Source organism: Chrysemys picta, chromosome 12 (genome assembly GCF_011386835.1).
Source record: "Chrysemys picta bellii isolate R12L10 chromosome 12, ASM1138683v2, whole genome shotgun sequence".
NCBI classification, from domain to species: Eukaryota; Metazoa; Chordata; order Testudines; family Emydidae; genus Chrysemys; species Chrysemys picta.
The window spans coordinates 48062633-48084370 of NC_088802.1; the positions used below are offsets into that span (position 1 = coordinate 48062633).

A 21738-nucleotide genomic window follows, 5' to 3' on the forward strand; every position below is an offset into this window, starting at 1 on the left:
AGACGCTCACAGAATATTTCAGGAGATCTAAATTATGCATTTTTTTTTTAAATTTTAATACAAAAACTGGAAATCCAGGTCATCCTTAATTTCTTACCTGCTGTTTACCTGGGTTAAAATTCTGAATTTCATCTGCAGTGGAGGCAACAATAACTTTAATAACTAACCACCTGTAATCACAGGTTTCCTAACAGGAAACTTCAGCAAGCTCCTTAGCTAATGTAACTACATAGGAGGATCTGGCCTCTTGATTTTCCCAGGGCGCTTTTCTGAGTGTGCTTTATTTAATTTTATTTTGACCAAAACTAAAGAGAAGACAACATTCTAAGCTCCACTGATGGGCCACCAGTCCTAGTACTGTGAAAGTACACTCAAAGATCTAGCTATATAATTTGATGCTAACACACGGAAGTCAGTTTTCAAGGAGATATGGGAGAAAGTGAACATCACAATCAGGGCCGGCTCCAGCATTTCTGCCGCCCCAAGCAAAAAAAAAAAAAAAAAAAAGCCGTGATCAGTGGCGGTAGTTCAGCCGCAGGTCCTTCGCTCCAAGAGGGAGTGAGGGGCCTGCCGCCCCCGAATTGCCGCAGGTGCCGCCGCCCCTCTCCCGTGGCCGCCCCAAGCACCTGCTTGTTAAGCTGGTGCCTGGAGCCGGCCCTGATCACAATTAGAGATTTCTGTTAATGTTAGTCTTTAAATATGAGGGTTGCTTTTCAAAGACTGTGATTTTCTTTAAAATGAAAATGAAGGAGCAGCAACCTAAAATGTCATCCTGGTGTGCACTTACTAATGACTTTAGCAAGAGGGAAAGTCTTGATTTGTTTTTGATTAGCCTCTTAAGTGCTAACGATTCCTGGTCTCTGGGGGCCAAGGATGTGTAAATCCACCTACCAGACTCAGATAATGTTTCGTCATGTGACCCGTGTTAATATGAAGGGGATGAAAGAAAGAAATCCCGAGGACAAGTCAATAAAATAGGCACAGAGCTCTGGCTGGAAAGGGAAAGCTGTGGGTCTGCTGCTGGAAGAGGTTCAGAGATCAAGTGGCTCAATGCTTTCTCCTGATGGCAGCAGATGGGCTGGTTTGGGTGTGGAGGCCTTTGTGACTGAATAAATCCTCCTACTGGGCTACTTCATCATCATGTCAGTTTCTTCCCAAGTCCTCTCCTTTCCATATCCCCACCCTGCCTGACTAGCACAAAGGAGGGGAGCTCCGGCGTCTTAACTCCTATACTGTGCTACAATCGAAACCTTTTTAGAGACTATTTGCATGTTGCTTTTTATTCAGGATGGGGTCAGGTCATATATATTTTCAGCAGCTCTTTCCTTAGATGCCCGAGACAATCGTTTCACAGAAGCTTGACACTATTGTTCACACAAGATCTTATCCTAAGATGCCAATTTTTCCTTGCCTCATACTTTTAGAACTATTTTCACATAACGTACTGCAGTGAGCTATAGATCTACACTATGCAAGGACCACGGAGTTGCACGGTCTTTTGGATCCTGTCACATACATTTAGGCTGAAAGCTTTAGCTAGGTGGAGAATCTTATGAGTTCAAAACCTCATGAAGCTGAAAGCAAAGCCCAAGGATTTCAAATGAGTGCATAAAGTTAGGCTTCTAAATAAATAGAGAAATGCTCAATCCAATCCAATCTCGTATTGAGGGGTCTAAAGAGGGATTTAGGAGCCTACCTTTAACCCAGCTACCCCTCTGAAACCTACCTTTAGACATTCACTTTTAAAAGTTTTAACCTAACCACTATGCTGCTCTAAGTTCCTTGATTTCTGGAAGTCTTTTTTGTAATGATTACATTTCCCCAAGTAGGAGGAAAAGCTTGTGGCAGAAGTGCAAAGGCCCCAAATCTCTGCATGCAGCTGTGGAAAATGCTCTGTTAGCGACAAGGTAACAGATGGCCTAGAAGGCTTGGTGACCATGGGCCCTGTCTTATTGAGAGCAGGAAACAATACCATGCACATCTTAGCATGTGCCACCCAACAGCGTTCAGGCACATTGTCGTCACCCTAGTGCAAAATCCCAATTCCACGCTTAAGAGCTGCAGAAAAGACCCTCAGTCTCTCAAACCTGCAAATGAGCAGCTCCCCATGTCGCGCATTGAAAATATGGAAAGGGCAATGCATATAGAAATCTAATTATTGGCAGGCACAGCCCAGCGTTTAGCATGAGAATCGCAGGGCTCTCATGCGTTTCTTGTGCATGGACCCCGAAAGGTAATCGTGAAAGCAAAAGTTAAAGCTATTGAATTTCCATCAGTCATTCAATGTTCGCTTTGATTATGGTGACATGAGTTTGTTGTTTGTTCTTAAATTGCAGTGAGAAAGTGTTATTAATCACTTTAAAATATTTTTAAGACAAAAGGGGGATTGTCTCCCGCGTTAGCTATAATGAGAGGCAGAAAGGGCTAAGGAAAGATACTTTGTGTGCTCTCTAGCTGGCCCTACCGCGCTCACTTGCACAATGATCTTTATTTCCCATTGGGCAACACAAATCCCTGCATAAAACCGCTAGAGTCTAGCTTAGGGCTGGAGTCAATCCACTGTGCTCTACTGGCAAGGCTGAGTTACACCAATTGAGCATCTGCCCCTTGGGTCCTAAAAATGACCCACAGCCATTAGCGCTGTGAGCAAAGCTTGGCGCCCAAGTGCGGCAGCGGCGGGGGGCAATGAAAGGGGCTAGCGCAAGGCCGAGCCCTACCCGGAGAGCGGGTGCGGCTGTGCCTGGTAACTCCGGCCCCGTGTGTCTACACGGCTGCAGCTCTTGCTCGGGGATGCGGAGCGGCGCGGCACGAGCCCAAGGGGAGGGAGGGGGTTGGGCTCTAGTGGAAGCAGCTTTAGCCCAATAGCTCGCAGCAGCCCCCACAGGAGGGTGGGGGGGGGCTCCTAGCCAGCGCTGCTGCCTTCCCTGCCTCCCCTCCCCCCCCGGGGGGGGGGGTGAGACAGCAAGGGGGGCGGGCCGGGGAGCCTGACCAGGTGGCCGGAGCCCCCATGCACCCTCCGCAGCTGGCCCTGCCCCCCCCCACGACTGCGACTCCCCCACCCCCACATCCTTCGGGGGGGGGGAATCATTTGCTATTGCAATCAATTGCAATCAGTTGTGCTGCCAAACTCCAGCCCGCCCTGCCGTCATCCCAACGCCAAAGGGCCACTTGACAGGACCCGGGCGGGGGGTGTCCCAGCAAAGCCCCCCCCCCCCCTCCATCCATCCCCCACCCCCTCCTGCTGCCCAGGTTTATAACGCGGCAGCCCCAGGCCAGGCAGCAGCGCCGCGCGCTCGTCCTCTGTCCCGGGGGCTGCAGCGGGCGCGTGCGGGGCTCTGGGCCGCCAGGGGGGCGGGCTCGGCGGCGCCCCCCCCCCCCCCCCCATGGCCCTCGGGCGGGCGGCGTGGCTGCTGCTGCTGCTGCTGGCGGGGAGCGGGCTGGGGCCAGGCGCCGCCGATCGCTGCAGCTGGAAGGGGAGGTAAGAGCCCCGGCCAGGGGTGCGCAGAGCCGCCCCGGGCCCTAGCCGGTGGGGAGCCCCCAGAGCCGGGCCAGGGGTTGCTGGTCTCCTGGGGATGGATGTACCCAGATCTCCTGGGGGGGGGCGCCTTGGGCTGCCCGAAAGGTCAGAAAACTCCCCAGAAAATGGCAAAGGACATGAGGATGTTCCGGGGGGGGGGATTGTCTGTCCTCCCACCCCGATTTGATCGAAATTTTTCCACCCACCCGCTCGTCCGCTGAGAGCGGGAGCTCTTGGGGTTAGGGTGTTACCCAGCCTGAGACAAGGTGAAGCTCTTGCATAGATAGGGGGTGCCTGCGTAGCCTCTTATGCCCGTTACAAACAGAGCCCATCTGAGGGTGGCCCAGTGCATATTATTTCTGTATTTGAAGATGGGGAAACTGAGGCACGGAGCCGCAGCTTGATTTGTCTGCCGCCACCCAGCGAGTCATGAGCCCAGGTCTGCAGCTTCCCAGTCCCGCTTTTAAAGCGGGGCCTCTTTTTTACAGCCATCCCAAAAGCCATCCAGTGATATAACAGCAATGACTCCAATCATTAGAGTTGATGTTAGAGAAAGAAAGAACAATATTGAGTTTTGTTTCTCTTGTCTACTGAACGCCTGAACCCTGACAGCAGAAATATCATCAGACTGTTTTACAACATCCCCAAATGTCAGTGTCTTATTTTAAGTGTTTTTAAAAAAAGCAGGATTTGACCTTTGCAGAAAACACCTGCACCCTAACCTGGGGCGTCAAGCTATGTTGAAAGATTTTCCCCTTAACAAATCAGTGTATCATCTATGTCAAATAACAGGAAGATACAAAACTGGTGGAAAATGTTCAATAGTATTTTTGTCATAATTTTGAAGGAAAACGTGGTTCAAATTTTTCACAAAAATTACGATCCTTTTTTTAAACCAGCTATAGTAAAAAAGATACTGGGCCTGATTCAGATCTAAGCTACGAGTATAATCAAACATAACGACAAATTAGTGAAATTGCATCGATGTAAAGCTAGTGTGAGCAAGATCAGAATCAGGGCCAGCCTACAGCTCTTTGTTTAGAAATGACTCTTCACTAGTAGCTACCGGTAACATTTTCAAAGTCCACCTGCGTTAGGTGTCTAAGTCCCATTTTCAAAAGGGACTTAGGCACTTGGGCACCTCATTCTCATGGAAAGGCATTAGGACTTGCTCCAAGGGGTAGGATTTTCAAAAAGGGCTAAGCATTGATCTAACCCTGCTCCCACTGAAGGCAATGGGAATTTTGTCCTGGTTTGGAAAGGTCAATGCTGAGCACTTTTAAAAACTTTACCCTGAGTCACTTCTAAAAATGGGACATAGGCTTAGCGTTGAAGTTGCAGTGTGGGCTCTGAAGCCTGGGACAAGGGGCAGGCTTCAGAATCAAGCTGCAGCTTCAAAGTGCGATCTTCACAGCAGTTTTTAGAGCCCTAGCAGGACCCCCACTCCACTCTGTCAACCCCGGGCTGGGAGACTCCCGGCCGTGGGCTGTGGCAACGTACTCTGCAGCTCGTTTGAAAAAGTTACCCTACATCTGTTACCAGGCAGCTTGCCACAGAAGCTGCTCTCCTTTAATAGCTGCCACTAGAGAAATAATTAAATGTAGTAGTAACAATCATTAATAATGTAGACCAGGAATCTACATCCTGTAGTTGCTGCAACAAGACTTTTGAGGCACGTTGCTGTCTCCTCTTGAAAACGGGGAGAAAATAGAGTATAGGGAGCAATCCAGCAGTGGCCAGGCACCAGGAGGTAAGACTTACAAATCATCCAGGCTGGCTCTGACTCCCACGGGTCATTTCTTTCCCTGTTTCGTGTACAAAAAAGGGGGATTGTTTATTATGTGTATTCTAAGCCCAGCTGAGATGGGGGCCTTGTTGTTCTAGGCACGGCACACATAAAAAAGAGACGGTCCCTGTCTGGGAAGAGCTGGCACTCTTAATCTGCAAGACAAAGGGTGGAAAGGGAAACAGAGGCACAGAGCAGTAAAATGGGTTACCCCAGATCACACAGCAGGTTAGTGGCAGGTTAGGGAGTGACCTCACTCTGCTGACTCCCACTAGCCTGTGCTGCCTAGGTTTTGTTCATTATTAACAATGTATTCTTGGCCTTGCCTTGGCAGTGGTTTAAGTTGGGAACCTCGTTCCCGCACCGTGGAGCAGGTCCACCTGCGCTGCACCGAGGGCTCCCTGGAATGGCTGTACCCAGCACGAGCCCTGCGTGTTGTCCTGGAGCCCAACCTGTCGAGCACCAAACACACCACTGTCTGCATCAAGCCAGCGAGTGACTTCCAGGGTGCCAACATCTACGTGGAGCGCGCTGGCCAGCTGCACCTGGTGGTGAGCGAAGCTGAGGAGGCGCGGCTGCGCCACGTGTCCTGCTTCAGTGCCCACACGCCACAGCGGGTCGCCCTTTTCCTGCAGGCCAGCCCGCAGCGGGATATCAGCCGCAGGACGGCCAGCTTCCAGTATGAACTGCTGAGCAACCAAAGCACGGCGGGCCCTGACTTCCAGAAAATGGCCCTTGTGGAAGGTAAGGCTGAGATCTCCCATAAGCCCCGATCCTGCAAATGGATCTACACAGGTGAACCCATGCAGAGCTTGATCCACTTCTGTAGGGGTCCCACAATGGTGCAGGGCTCCATTAACCGGGAGCCAATTTCATGAATGGGCTTGTGGTGTTCCTCGTTGCAGGAGGGGGATAATCTCTTACCTATGAACCCCAGCACCTGCCCCTCTCCCTACTCCCCTCAACACATCACATTGATCCTGGGAGATGCTTACAGCACAGAGGCTCTCGAGCTACCCCTGTTCCGTGCTCCAAAAGCAGGAAAAGCTCCCGGTGCTGTGAGGGGAAATTCTATCCTGTCCCATTTGTCAGCTAATTTAATCATGGGCGCCTGAGCAAGCAGCACTGGAACACGGGGGAACATTTTCAAAAGCATCGAACGCTCCTGCGTTTCCTTTTCAGAAATTAATTTAGGCGCTTTAAGAGCCCAGAGCTCACTGAGGAGCCTAAATGCCTTTTGTAAATGGATTTAGGCTCCTACGTCCTTAAAGTGCTTTTGAAGATTCTACCCTGGTTCTGTTCCCATTTTGTACCCTGAGAGACCCTCAGACAATGTCTTCAACCCACGTGGCAGTGGCTCAGGGCTGAGGCCGGCTGTAGGAAAGTGGGGGGGGAAAGGATGTTGAATAAAAAGAGCAATGACAGCACTTTCCCGCTGTCCTCTCCCCTTTCTTAGACTATTGGGGGGAGGGGCTTAGTTTTGGGTACTGACAGTAACTGAGGAAATATGCTCACTTAAGGATGTAATTGTAAAGAGATTGGCACAGTCAAGCAGGGCCTGACATAGACATTCTGTATAATAAACTTAGTATAAATCAAAGTAAATACATAATGAGATAACCTTTACTCGGAACAGAAACGAACTGATTTCCCAGTGGCATGTTCAAAATTAGAATGACATAGAATTAAACAGGTATGAACATCCGTCTGTCACAAAGCAGGCATGGCCCTGTAAATTACAAAATGACCAATATTCCAGCATATGCCCAGCTATTAGCAAGGAAGTGGAAAGTCCCCAAGGGAAGCAGGCTTTGAGCCATGGATGGGGATTTCCAGAGTTAAACCCTCAATTCCCATTGACTTTGAATAGGATTTGAGCAACTACTGCCCTTAAGGCCATTTGGAAATCCCAGCCATAATCCTTTCTTCAACGTTGATGGATGGAGGCCCCAGCTTCATTAGAGACATCCTCCTTGATTCTGATCTTCTGATCATTCTTGCATCAGGTTTGTGTCTTTCATAGTGAGGAAATAGCCATATTGGCTACCAGGATATAATTGCCCTAAGACAGGAAGGAATGTAACAGAAAATCAGTGAGGAAGACTTTTGCACTGTGCTTAAAGCACAGGACTGTGAGTAAGGAATTCGGTGTTCTATTTTTGGCTCAGTGTATGACTGTGAGCAAGTCACTTCTCCCTGTGAGATTTAGGTCATTAATTTCAGTGTCTGGAAATTCTCAGAATCCTTATTATAAAATAGCCCCATATTTCAGAGCAATGGTCTCTACCACTGCCTCTTACCAGAGTGCTACTGCAGCATTCCCAGCATCCCAGCAACAAATATAACATATCACACAATGGACGGAAGGGGCTACAGAAGTGCAAAGTATTGTAACTGTTGCAATGAGCCGTTGGTGCTGCAGTCCGGGATGGTAAGATTTCCAATGGAATTCACTTTGGAAATTAAGCAAAACACCCACCTAGAATTCTTGATATTTTCAGGGATCAAAGTAGATGGATGCATAAAGTACCAAAGTTTTCTACTATATGATATCTCCCAAAACTACTGAACTGAAGAAAGGACAGTAAGAATATTGTTGGCCTGGTCCAAAGCCCATTGAAATCAATGGATGAGGTTACTCCCCTCAACACTTCACTGGTCTGTTAGCAATCATTATTTTATTTATCAGTAACTGATTCTTTTGTTCTTTAGCAATGTGCCGTCCTTGTGACAACATGGAGCTTCTGATGGCCATTTGCAGTAGTGATTTTGGTAAGCAGACTTACAGGAAAATATTCTGCCTCTAATTATGCATTGATTATTTTGGCTTATTTGCCTCTTCTTTAAATACTTTGCTCTTCAATCTGAGAACTCCACTAGCTTGTGTCAAAGAATGAAATGGGAAAAGATGGGATAAATCACATCTGCAGATCAAACACAGTGAACCCAGCAGGTGGGAAGGCAAAGCCATTTTTTTTCTTTCCACGTCCATTATACACACTCCCTCTTTGGCATGAAGTTTTTTGCTGGAATCATTTTGTCACAGGCCCCTTGCCTTTCACTTTCTGATAGTTTTGCACGTGCACACACGTGTGCAGCAGAAATATTCTTTACTTACCTTCCCTCTAACTGCACAGATATGAAGAATTTTGTAAAATCCCTGTTTATGCAGGTTGGCTTTTTCCAAACTGATCACACCTTAAAACTGCTGTAATGATAGCAGAGCAATCCTTGTGGGGACTGTTCCTCGCCATGTATTTCACGGTGGGGCTGTACCCAGGGCTTAAATTCAGCCAGAGCTGTCCGGAGCGGCGCTCTGGTAAATATTTTCAAACCCCTGGAGTTTTTATAGCATATTGGTGGCTCCAGGAAATACTCTATGAGAATTTAAGCCCTGGCTGTACGTTATACCCCCCCATCAAACTTTCCCGAAGTGAGTCTGGTTAGAGATGCAACCTCACACAGATACTGTAGAACATCAGATGCAAACAATGTTAATGGACCTGATCCTGCATCGGTGGAAGTCAATGGCAAAACCCCAATTTCCACTGCCCTCTATCAAATTAAAAAAAAAAAAAAAAAGAAAGATCTTTTTGAAAACCATTGATTCTGCTGTCCCTCAATGAGATCCTTTATCCTTGATAAACTCAGTGGGTGCAAGCTTGAAACTGAAGCCAAATCAGAAATAGTTCCTGCTACATAATGCCAGCGCCTGCACATGACAAGGTCACAGATACATTTATAATTGTCCTCTGTACATTCCCTTTTATTCTACTCTCTTTCATATCGTGCTCTCAATGGTTTACTATACTTAGCACAAGTACACACGCGCACACACACACGTACGTTCCAGTTCTGGTTACTGATGGAGTCCATTGCTTGTGACTTAAACCTAGTTGTATGAGAAGCTTTACCCTTCATTAATGACACCGTTTTTCAGCCCCAGCATTGCACATCCCTTTTGAGAAAACAAATGCATTAATATGCTATAAAGTAGGGAAACTGTTAAAGCCTTTGCTACAGCGTCATGTTATCTCCTTTATTTCATCTTGCAAAATCTCTACTGATCTGTTACTTCTCAGTATTGTCTCTTGCTCTGTAACTTGTTTGTTTGTTTTTGTTTTATTGCACTGATTTTTCCTTTACAAACACAAATTGTACCATATTAATTATACTGGTCTAGTTAAAGCCGTACAACCTCCCTAATGTGGACACAGTTAAATATGCTTATAGCTAGGATTGGCAGCATTCCATTTTTATTTTTTCATAATTCCAACAGATAATATCAATGTTTATATTTAAGCTTTTTTCAATTTAAATTTTCAGTTGTGCAACATTATAGATTTTAATTATCTTTATTTTTATCAATTTAAACTTTCACAGGTGCGGGAACTTATGTCATGATATTTATTTAATGACAATAGACATTGAGATTCAAAAGTTAAAGGTTTCTAGCTATTAAAACACAAATTGTCTATATTAGAATAGCCAAAGGAAATAGTCTTACATCAAACTCTAAGAAGTTCTCAAGCAGCACTTTTTTTACTTTGCCTAACGGTAAATTTTGATGATCATGGATGGAAATAATATGTCAGTTTGTGGTGAAATGGACATTTGCTAATGCTTACTGATAAAAATCGACTCCTTTCAAGCCTACTTATAAGCTATAGTGATACAAGACGTCTTTATACCAGTATAACTACATCCATTCTAGGGGTTGTCCTGGTAGAACTATAGTGGCATATCAGTACAAAACTGAAAGTAGCCCAGGTCTTACTATGAAAGTGTATTCCTGTGCCAATCATCTTGCTTCTTCATTTGAACTAACTGATGCAATCTACCCCATTGTTTCTCCTTGATGAAGTTATCAGTTCCCATGCAAACAGCTCTCCCTCTGCGCAGCCAGCAGCCCCAGAGACTGACAGATGTGGAGGCCCAGGGTGCACAATGGGGGGCATTTATACTTATGGCACCAACAGACCAGAAGAAATAGCCCTTTGAACGGACTCTATTTATGACCTGACTTCCTTGCCCTACGCTCACAAATCGCTATCATCAACTTTTTTGATTAGAGAAAATAGCTGCTAATGAAAGTGTAAATGACAGCGGGAGTGAATGGGGGCTTCATGGTTATTCTTAAGGCAGAGGGCTTCAGTCACTAGACCATGAGCCGTGCAGGAGCAACTTTGAGGAACAGGAACACGTGCATTATAGCTTGTCAATAGACTTGACTGCATCTGATTAAAGATGCTCACACAAAGGAGGAGATGAAGAGCAGAGCGGAGACATCTGTTGTGCTAAGCCCTTGCAGCCCTTGAAAATTAAATTAGCTAAGGAAGTTCCTGGACTTTTCAGAAATAAGCTCTTTGTGCCCCTTACACTAATGAGACCATTATCCCCAAAGGAAAGAGCCAAGTGATGGATATTTTGCAAAGTTCCAGCTAACCGTATAACCTCTCATTTGCTCAGGGGCTATTGGCAGAATGGTTGAGGGACGCTCTGAGCGTTCCCTGTATTTTGGATTCAAATTGAATTTGTTCTTGAAGAAACGTAATAAGAAAAGTCAGTTCCCATTGATTGTTGGGGGGCGGACGGGGACGGAGAGGAAGATTTCACACCGGCAAATGCTAGGCATGAGTTTGCAGCTGTGAAATGGATGATATTCTCTGTGCTGGAGACACAAATGATTCAACTTATTTAGGCCTTTCTTCTATTTTTATTTCCCAAACCAGCTCTGCTAGTTTTTACAGGTGGGGCTGGCTGTGTGCAAATGGCATGGTTTAAATGAGGCATAAAGGTTTCTGTTGCTCCAAAAAAAAAAAAAAAGGGACTGGGGAAAATGGAGGGTTTTGTCAGTAGGAGACAAAATTAGGTGTGTATGCACACCAGCTGTGCTGAAAATAAAGGTAAGGTTTTCTGGTACAATTTTCTAGTGTCGAGCAGACCCAAGGTCCCAATCCTCCACTAGCATGGACCCTGAAGCCACAGGAAGCCCCCACTGGAAATCACCAAGAGTGTCCAACAGAACACAAACCATTACACATCCAGAGCACTGCGAACTAACAGTTCCCTCTATTTTATTTTGACTTCCAAGTCTAGTTTACATTAGGCCAGATCCTCAAATGGCATCGCTGCATTTACTTCACGGGAGGGGTGTCGCTTTATACCACTGGAAGATCTGGCCCTAAAATGTCTGTCTTGTTCACTAGGTTTTAATTTAATGTTTTATACAAGAAGATTTCATAGTGGGTAATACAGTTTTTAAAACATCGAGTGCCCTGTAGTCCTTATGGAGGCAGAACATGGCTGCAGATTGATTCTGATGATGACAAATCAAAACTTTGTCAAAACAAGGCTACTGATCAAATGATGATTCGGGTGAATTTTTGATTCAAGTCTAATATCTGCCCATAGTTGCATTATGGGAATGAAATAGCTAGCTTCAGTTTCCAATTTTTTTCTGACAGTCGATGCTTTACTAGTCACGGTGTTCTCTTAAGAAACCTGAAATAATACAGTACTGTAGCAATCAAAATCGCAAAATTTGTACTGGAAATCTAAAAGATAAATTCATAACCTAACAAATGGCTCTCGATTTATGATCCATGGAGCATCTGTAAAGCCCTTCTCTGGGGCTCTCAGAGGGAAACACTTCAGCTGCATTTGCACTGGTGCCCATCAATGCACCTCTACCACTAGCAGCAGCATGAGAAATGGTCGTGTAGACAGAGCCCTGCTCTGAGGTTTGGCCACACTACTACTTCCAACAGTGCTTCAACTGGTGTCCAAAAGGACTAGTGGGGACTTGGCGTGATGGCCCATGACAGGGTCACTGCTGGGAACAGAGACTGAAAATATTTAAGGAACCCTTGAACTAGACTGTCATTGTACGTTGGTGCGCACAGCTGCTGAGTTATACCCCAGAAGTGGCTGCATGTTTGTCAGCAAGTTCTCAAACAGGTAATTAATTGTACAGTGATGTGGAACCATCGGTATAAAAGGTGCTATGTAATATCAGAAAATTATTCCTTCTAGGGAAAAATGCACTTAAAATACTATCGTAGCTGAACTCTTTATCAGAAACAGCTGTGCCATAACCAACTCACTATTCATGTCGTCTTCGCATCTAGTGGTGAGAGGATCGATCCGAAATGTTTCCCACGACCCTGAAAATCACATGACCCAGGTTGAAGTCAGCGGCCAGAAAGTCTACCGGCAGAAAAACAGAATTTTCCGACAGGATGAAGCAACTGGTGAATGGAGGGGCACCATAAAAACCCTGCTGCAGTGCAAGGTAAAGAAAGGTGCTGGAGATTTCCTGTTCACTGGCAATGAACATTTTGGAGAAGCTTGGCTGGGCTGTGCCCCTAGATTTAAGGGCTTCAATTCTATTTACCGAACAGCCAGAGAACGGGGAACAAACCCATGTGAGTTTCAGTTTAGCTGAAATGCAGGTCATGAGAGCGCTGAGTAAAAGGATTGCAGTCTCATGTTTGGATGCTGTTCATGAGGTTCAGCAAAGGCCGAAGACAGATTTCACTAGAGCTAGGGCTGGGAGAGCCTCTTCGAGTTTATGGCTTATTAACCTCTCAAACTAGGACAGTGAAGTTGCAGAATGGTTTAAATCCATGAAGTGCTTTGTTTATAATTCAAATACAGGTGCTTCTCCTGCCTCCCGGGGAGTTTCTGCTTTTTTAAGGGGCTGCTTTTCCCCCCTAGCTGAAGAGTAGCTTGTGCTGTGTGTTAGAGGTAGGAGATGCCTCACAAAATCTAGGATGCACTAAGTGGGTGTCCTATCTGTTTTGTATTTTTCATTAGCATTTTTCTCCCCTATTCTCCCCCCACTTATTTTTTTTCACTCTGTGCTTCAGTTTTCACCCATTAGATTCCCCCCCCCCCCAAACACAGAGTAAGGATGATGCAGACTCAAATGACATTGAGAGTTTGAGTTGAGCTACTAAGCCCACAGCCTATCAGTGGGTTTGTCAGTTGCCTGAAGTTTCTCTCTTGGGAAGTTACAGTTCATTAGAACACATGCTAACTAAGGCTCTGGGGCATAGACTCGGCTGTTGTAAATCCGTATAGCAACCATGACTGCACCAGGTTATAGCAGCTAAAGACCTTAGTGTAGATAAGGGCTCTTGTGATTATCATCATCCTGGTTAACATGAGTTACTAGCCTGATGAATTGTCCCAGTTCAGTCAAGCCCTATAAGAAAGGTACTGCAGGTAAAAACTGTTTATTTCAAGGCAAGTCTTGCCTGGTAAGGCAAGCATAGTTAGCCCCCAACCGCGTGCGTTTGAATCACAATTCGTTGTAAGTAGCGGTCGATGTGTAGGAAGTGATCCAGATGAGACAGAACTGAAGGTTGTGCTGTATCAAAAGAGGTGAAACGGACGTCCTGTTACTGAATCTGATCTTCCTGCTTTGCGATTAAGTAAATGAACAATGTTGTTAACTTCATGTTTGCACTGTGAACTTTGCTCAGCAAAAATGAAGTTTTGAGGAACTTAAGTTTCAGAGACAGTTGGGTACATCCCAGAGCCAGCACTCGCTCTGCTCTTCTGAAAGTCCATGCTCACTGAATATCATTTGTATGAGTGGGCTTGTCTAAAGGGTTAGTGTTGTTTGTTTGGTTGGTTTTTTTAAAGTGCAGTCCACATTTCCCAGCTGTACTTTGCACTTTCAAACATTGTGTTCGCTGATCACCTACGTACTGTATTTGACTGCTTTGTATATTTGGGAACAAACTTGTACATGTTGATCCTATACATTATTGTGTATTTGTTTTTCCTCATAGTACAAAGGCCCTTAGCTATATCTCAGCAACATTAGCTGGAAAATAAAATATTTTGTTTTCAAAAGCTTAATGAGCCATCGACACTCCTTTACTAACTTAGTCTTTCAGAAGAACTTGTCGTAGCTACACGATGTTTTACTAAGTGTTAGATGTTATTAAATACAAATGGTCCACTATGAAATTAATCTGGGTACAAGTTATGTACATATAAATGCATGCATATCAGATATATAATATATAGTTAAGAAGAACAGAAGAAGAATGGCTGTACTGGGTCAGACCAAAGGTCCATCCAGCCCAGTATCCTGTCAACCAACAATGGTCAATGCCAGGTGCCCCAGAGGGAGTGAACCTAACAGGTAATGATCAAGTGATCTCTCTCCTGCCATCCATCACCGCCCTCTGACAAACGGAGGCTAGGGACACCATTCCTTACCCATCCTGGCTAAGGAATGGTGTTGTGCAGTGCCTCACCAATCTCGAATTTAGCAACCTGAACCACCCACAGGCTGACAGAATAATGAACACCACGAGAGAGTGTGCACGTTGACTGTGTTCCTATTCCAGCAGTGCTACACTCGACACACATTTCACTGCATTACGAGAGTTCTAAAGTCAAGACTAGCCAAAGGAACAAGTAGACTTGGTTGACATTTTTCAAATTAATTTGTTGTTTGGAAAAAAAAAAAAAAAGGTCTTTTTGGGAAACTGAAAATGTTCCCAATATTTTCATCAAAATCTTCCCCTCCTTCCCTGCAAAAAAATAAAAAGGAGGGGGAGAAAGGGGAGGGGATACAAACACTGAAAAATTTCACACCAGAAACGAAACATGCAGAATGCCAAGTTAGTTTGAAATTTTCTAATTTTTTATAAACTTTACCTTGTTTGGACCAGCTCTAGTAACAATTACAGCCAGGTGCTAAAGCAAAGATTCTTCAAGACAAAGAACTTAGAAAAGAGGGAGCCTCGCAGCCAGAAGTGTTAACTGCCTATACACTTGCTAAGTGATCCTGTATCCATTGTAATGAGCGATGCCTCGGCCAGCACCCAGAATAGTCCTGGTGTAATACTTGCACCTGCTTATACCAGGGCCAAGCGTTTCAACAGCAAGATCAGCTTTTGATGAGGCTTCATGTGTAACAGATGGGTGATAACCCCAATATTTCACTTTGGATAAAAGGGCAGTTAAATAAAACCACTACAATAAGGAGTCAGACCACGTACATTCAATGTCATTGGCATGACAAGGTAGACAGTCATTGTTCAAGTAAATGAGTACAAGTGGTTGTGATCAGGTCAGGACATTTGAATTTTGGCACCTTGTTTCTAAGGAGCCAATCTGGGGAAGCTAGAATGGCAGCCCACGAGATTTCATGGGCACGGATTCATTTCAGAGCAGGGCAGAGACGGTTTCTTTCCCTAACTTCATACCTGACCCAGTTTCTGAAGGGTCCTACTGAATCATAGCATCTGTTCTGAAGCTATACTAGACTAAAAGGTAACAGGAAGACTTCCCGGCCTTAGCTGGATTACCCCATGCATAATAGGAGCCCGTGAACGCATTTCTGTGCCTCTTATAGTCATCTCCACAGTAAGAGGTTGTACAGACCTAGACAAAGCAAATTATGCAAGCAGTTTGTAATGCCCACAACTTCATTATGTCGGTCATTCAATGCAACCCAGTTCATCCACAAGGCATTCGTATCCTCTATTTGGAAAAGACGAAGCAGAGACTAATTGTGTGTCAAAGCCATAATGCACTTGACACAGACAAGCAATGAAAAAATGAAAGAACGCAAGGTAGGTCAAGAACCAGAGAGCTATATAACATCATAGGTGAAGAGCTGGCCAGAAGTCATGCTTAATACATAGATTCAAGGCCAGCTGTAAGAAGCTGGCAATGGAAAGACCGTCCATGTAAAATCTATTCCTCTGCAAATTCCCCAAATAGCAGGTATACTGAAACCCTTGCTGAAAAGTCCTAATAGGGAAATAAGCAATAAGTCTTACAGAAATTATTCAAAAGCCACCTCTCTCCTTTCTGTGAGTGTGTTGATCCAGCCTCTAGAATGGCACAGAAAGGGCATCGTGCTCCATGCAAGTCTCCAAGATGATTAAAAAAAAAAAAGTCTCTAGGAAAGGTGTTTTCCATTACATTCTACAGGACTTTTCCATAAAGGAAAACATGCAGCAGCTTTAAAAAAAAAAAAAAATCCCCCACACCTGTAAACAAAGCGGGTACAAGTTTGTTTCAAAAGTCTAGAATGTTCATAAAGGTCCGAGGCCCAAGCAACCACATAAGATCGGGCAGTGGTAGCTTTATATCTGTTCCTTTGAAACAATATTATAGTACGTGAGCTTGTGTTCTTCCCCTGATAGGGCCCGATCCTGTGAGGCGATGCGCACCCCATTGATTTCTATGGGTGGCTGATGCACACAGCATCTTGAAGAACTGGGCCCTTAGAATTAATCGTAGCAGTAAAAAAGGGGCAAACAAAAGGCAGCAAGTGCTACCGGGCACGGGTGATACGCCAAATAGTTGGCAGGGGGCGCAGAGGTGGCCTTTTTCCTCATCCACCCCAGGACAGGAAGATCATGGCACATGAATGCTCAGTGGCTGCCTTTTCCCCCCATCAGTCCCTCAGGATAGATCACGCTGGTTTGGGACACCTTCTTGCCCTTTGTGTAGCCATTGACACTTGTGCAGTACAAGTAACATACTATAGAATCCATATGAGTAGCATTTTACCCTCCCTCGTTATCCAGGTGAATTAGACCCATTGCCTGCAAGTAAAGCTTTCCCCAAATTCAGAGACTGAGCCCTCCATGGAGAACAGCTCCTCCTTTTCAGACAGCAAATTCTCCTCCCACTGAAAGAAAAAAAAAAAAATCAGTTTACAGATTTCAGGCTACCCTGATGCACCCCATTGTGTGGGTAATGTTCACACGGGGAAGAGGTAAAACCAGTCAGTCGGGCCTATGGTTTCAAGAGTGATTCATGATTTTGTGCACCCACCTTCCAACACATTTAAGGACCCGATTTTCAGAGGATTTAAGACCTCTCCAGTCACAGTCAGACACTCAAAAACTGAAACACCCAAAATCATCAGTCGCATTAGCAAATTTGGGCCTTGTGCCCTAGTGCAGATTCAGTATAACTGTAAAGCATTCTTCTCATCACGGCCAGTGAAAGCAAAGCAAGATTTTCTCTTTACTGTTCCTACATTTAAACCAGTGGATTTTGTTTACTCACAGAAAGTATGTTCCGCATTTTCCTCCCCACAGTTGCAAATCAGTCTTTTAAACTGTGCCAAGAAAGGAGTGAAACTGGCTCTATAAACTGTCTGATCTGTAACATTTCATAAAGCAGCAATGTTCTTCATGCAGCTAAACATCTGTTCTTTCCAGGACTTGAACCTGCTCTGTAGATTCAGAATCAAAAGAGGGACAGAACATTTCCTTCGATTCATTAAAGAGAAAACCAGCCTTAAGACTCTGTAATGAGTTTTTGAATGACTGGACCAACACCATCCAGTAACAAGCTCATCAATAGATTGCAAGGCCAAGATTAGCTTGTTGACCTCACTGGATTTGTGCCTGCTTACACCAGGGTGAAATTTGGCCCCTTCAGAGCAGGGGGTCTTTTTCTAATGCCAGCCGGACCTTTTCACGCACCGTTTCAAAACGCAGTCGATTTTTAACATTTCAGTTGCAGGGGATTGTGATCAGTTACATGAATACAGGTTTACGCATTTCCTAACTCCCACTTTCTACACTTCCAAATTTTTCTTTTAGAATCAAACCACTTAATCAGCTCTGGTACTTTTTAGACCGCAGCTCAAGGTTGTCAATGTGTCTCTCAGCTAGAGGGAAAGGAGAACAGCACTATTTGCATAGTAACTAACACCTGGATACTTCAAGAGATGCCCATTTAGTACCTTTGATATCTATCATTTTCTGGCTGTTTAATGTCACCAGTGAAAAGGCAGTATGGTACAATGGATAGAGCCCAAGGCAAAGAGTTCGGAGACCTGAATTTTATTCTTAGCTCTGCCAGTGACTCAAGTTAATCAGTGGGAGGTAGGTCCCTTTAAAATCTGGCCCTGGACTTCTCCCTGCATCACTTTCCCCACCTCAACGCAGCATTTTCAAGTGCTACAGCTGAATGGGGCGAAATGTGACAAGGCTACAAACCTTGCAGAATTTGTCAAATTCAGGATCTTCATCTCACCCCAAGTGAGGTCTAGAAGAGCTAAAATGCTTCTACTATAATAATTACTTCTCATTAACACGCTCTCAGCATTTTCATTCGGAACTCTTAGGTGCTGGGTTTTAAAATCTGCTCATACAAGTTCATTCTGGGCTGAGACTGTGGCACATTCAAACTCAGAAGACGACGGTTTAATAAGTATTTTTATTTCACCCTCTCCCCACACCCCAATTCTCATTCCACTGAAGTCAATGTCAAAACTTCCACTGAGTACAAGGGGGCTGAATCAGACCATTCAAAACTTTTTAGGGAAAAATGCACTTAAAATACTATAGTGACAACCTTGGTATCAAAGTAGATAAGAGAAATTTATTAATTCTGTGCCTCTGTATAAAAAAAAAAAAGCCACCACATACTTCAGATTAATGCACCCTACACAGGGTAGGAACAAGACTTTAAAATGGAATCAATTGTATCCTGTAGGGACACCTATGCTATCAGCACATCATCCCATTGACACTTCAGCAAGCAGTTCCCCTTATCACCAAAGCAAGTAAAACTTGGAAAAATCTTTTGATAGGCCACAAGCAACATCAGTATGGCACCCCTCTGTTATATAACAAGAAGTTACATACCCTCCATCTAACTAGAATTTCTAGATTAAGGACAGCTACAATGCCTGTATATCAGGATCATGTGACAGTGAATTATTATCACAAGGTTACAGGAAGAAGGAAGGATATTTTGCAGGAACTGTACCATGCCACCCAAAAATCTGCAACCTCTTCTAGTCATTTTCAGTCTATTCAATGCAGTCAGGATAATCTAGCAAAAGTTTTCTGTTTTTACCTTCCACATACAGGGCTTTATGCATGTAGTCCCTCTGCAATCACAAGGACAAGTCTGGGTTTGCAGGGTTAAGCCTGGGAAAGGTAATACCACCAAGCTAGTTACACCCAAATGCTGAAAGATGGCTGTACTTTGTGGATGATCTCTCTCTCGCCCTTCATTAAAACCATTTGATTTTTGAAATGAGACGTATGTGACAATAACTCATTGAAAAATACAAACTCTTTTAATGAATGGGAAAATGTCAAGTGTTTAGTGTACGCACACACCACCAACCAAGTCTCTTGCCTAAAGTTCTGTTGAATCATTTTGGGATCAAGAATCGCTCACGTTGGCATTTTCACCTAAATTATCTGCCTCTTTTCAATTAGCTTTTATTATTTGAATGGTGGCTGCTCCCTCCCTCCCCCAATGCTTTGGCCTCGCTCCCATAATTGCCTATATTTTATGTAAATGGAATTGTTACACCGTAAAATGATATACAAATGTGTCTACCACACAAAGTCCAATAAAGGGCCTGAATAAACCCATTATTTACAATGTAACGGCATCCGATAGCAGCCTGGGAAACAGAGGGCTGACAGATGTGAGCCAGTGACAAGGCTTGAAAAAAACGTGAATGAAGAGGGCTCCGATAGACCACAATTAATTGACTTTTAAAATAACTCCTTTTTTCACAGTTCTACTTGGCTAAGCAAGATTCACAAATTGCTGTCTTGAACTTTTTAATGGGACAAAATAGCTGCCAATGAAAGTCTAAATGACATGGCCTTTGAATAGGAGTGGTACAATGGCCACACCGGGACATGTTTTTAACTGACATATTGATTATTTGAGAAGTTGCAGCCACTCAATTGAAAGGGGGAGAGGAAGAAGAGAGAGCGAGAGAGGAAGAAGTAAACACTGCACGTTGCAGAAAGGCTAGAATTATTTCTTATGAGGAGGGAAACAAACATTTGGAAACTGATGGTTTGATAAGTGTTTCCATCCACACTTCCACAGGCTATTGTTTGCAATCTGATCTGTCCTCATTTGCATTAGTGTAAATCTGGAATAACTTTATTGAAATCAGTGGAGTGAAATCAGCATTAGTGAGATCCGAATCCGGCCCTAGAATTTAATAATAGCTATGGGTCCTCCCACCTCCAAAATTACATGCACATGGATAATGATCACTTCACAATACTCTTCACTTTCTTCTATGGCCTATAGGTCCAATGTTGCAGATCTTATTCAGGAAGGTTCAAAATATGTATTTCTCTCCCTTTTGAAGCATTGGCCAAATCCTGGCCTTTTAGTCACACATATAACCACATGGACACTGCATGCACAAGTGAGGACAGCATTTTAGAGTCCCTTTTCCCCAGGAACCTTCATAAAATAAAGGCAACATACTGCCCCCCAAAACAGAAGTTACAAACTAATACCCAAGCAATAACAGAAGTTACAAACTAATACCTAGCACGTTGGGGACAGAGCAGTGCACTTGGACATAGGAGAATCTAGGCATCTTACTACCAGCCAGAAGAGAAAGGTATCTTGCTTAAGGTAGCACAGTGGCTCAGGCTCTACTCTCACGTACACCAGTCTGATTTCTTTTACATGCTTTGTCTTTTAAAAACAAACAATGTAACTGAAAAGTGGAACAAACTCCCCCAGGAATCAAGGACCACCACAAACCTCACCACCTTCAAGCGTGAGACACCCTTCTTTGAGCTGAGAACAAGAGCACCCCCACGGGGTAGACCTTAAGGCAAAAACCAAACTTTCCACTGCACACTCAGTTCTCCCCCTGGGAGAATTCCCCCCCCCACACACACACACGAGGTTAGGCGTTTCTCAATATGCTACTAGGAGCTCAGCTACTCCAGTGATAAAACCTGTATTAGAAGAGAAGATTCCTTTTTTTGGCGAAAAGGAAAACCCGGACATTGACTCAGGCCTGATCTACACTAGCCAAGTTAATTCGAAAAAAATGATTCCGTCAACATGACCAAACCGTTTTCGATTTAAAGAGCTCTTTAATCCAATTTCTGTACTCCACCTTGGCAAGTGGAGTAGTGCTTAAATTGAGATCGCAATCTCGGGTTAAAGATATTGTGGACGCAATTCGACGTTATTGGCCTCCGGGAGCTATCCCAGAATGCTCCTTTGTGACCGCTCTGGACAACACTCTCAACTCCGATGCACTAGCCAGGTGGACAGGAAAAGCCCCGGGAACTTTTGAATTTCATTTCCTGTTTGGTCACCATCAGCACAGTCCACCATCATAGGTGACCATGCAGAGCCCACCATCACAAGAGATCACGCAGTCCCAGATTCTTAGACGAGCTCCAGCATGGTCCGAATGGGAGGTACTGGATCTCATTGCATGTTGGGGAGACGAATCTGTTACGGCAGAACTACGTTCCAAAAAAAAGGAACACAAATACGTACACTAAAGTCTCCAGGGCCATGAAGGAAAAGGCTACTCCAGGGACACAGAGCAGTGTCATACAAAAATCAAGGCGCTCAGGCAAGTGTACCAAAACGCCAGGGAGGCAAACGGGCACTCTGGGTTACAGCCCCATACATT

General features: G+C 44.5%; 1 protein-coding gene across 3 annotated transcripts; it reads left to right on the top strand.

Annotated features, from left to right (window-relative positions):
* The first annotated feature begins 3292 nt into the window (after nucleotides 1-3292).
* Nucleotides 3293-14168, top strand: LOC101944681 (meteorin-like protein). Of its 3 annotated transcripts, none has more exons than XM_065563536.1 (4): nucleotides 3293-3478; nucleotides 5638-6047; nucleotides 8016-8075; nucleotides 12434-14168. In XM_065563536.1, exons 1-4 carry the CDS (start codon nucleotides 3384-3386, stop codon nucleotides 12748-12750), a joined length of 882 nt encoding a protein of 293 aa, XP_065419608.1. In that variant the 5' UTR covers nucleotides 3293-3383; the 3' UTR covers nucleotides 12751-14168. The 3 variants fall into 3 exon arrangements, with proteins under 3 accessions (XP_065419608.1, XP_023960327.2, XP_065419607.1); XM_024104559.3 differs by lacking the exon at nucleotides 3293-3478 and adding an exon at nucleotides 5406-5531; XM_065563535.1 differs by lacking the exon at nucleotides 3293-3478 and having other exon boundaries at nucleotides 5612-6047.
* Nucleotides 14169-21738: the final 7570 nt, after the last annotated feature.

Excerpts from the sequence above, each read along its gene's own strand:
- LOC101944681 (XM_065563536.1), top strand. The coding sequence starts at position 3,384 with ATGGCCCTCGGGCGGGCGGCGTGGCTGCTGCTGCTGCTGCTGGCGGGG. Across the intron at positions 3,479-5,637 it reads CGCTGCAGCTGGAAGGGGAG|TGGTTTAAGTTGGGAACCTC; the intron begins GTAAGAGCCCCG and ends TTGCCTTGGCAG. Across the intron at positions 6,048-8,015 it reads GAAAATGGCCCTTGTGGAAG|CAATGTGCCGTCCTTGTGAC; the intron begins GTAAGGCTGAGA and ends TTTGTTCTTTAG.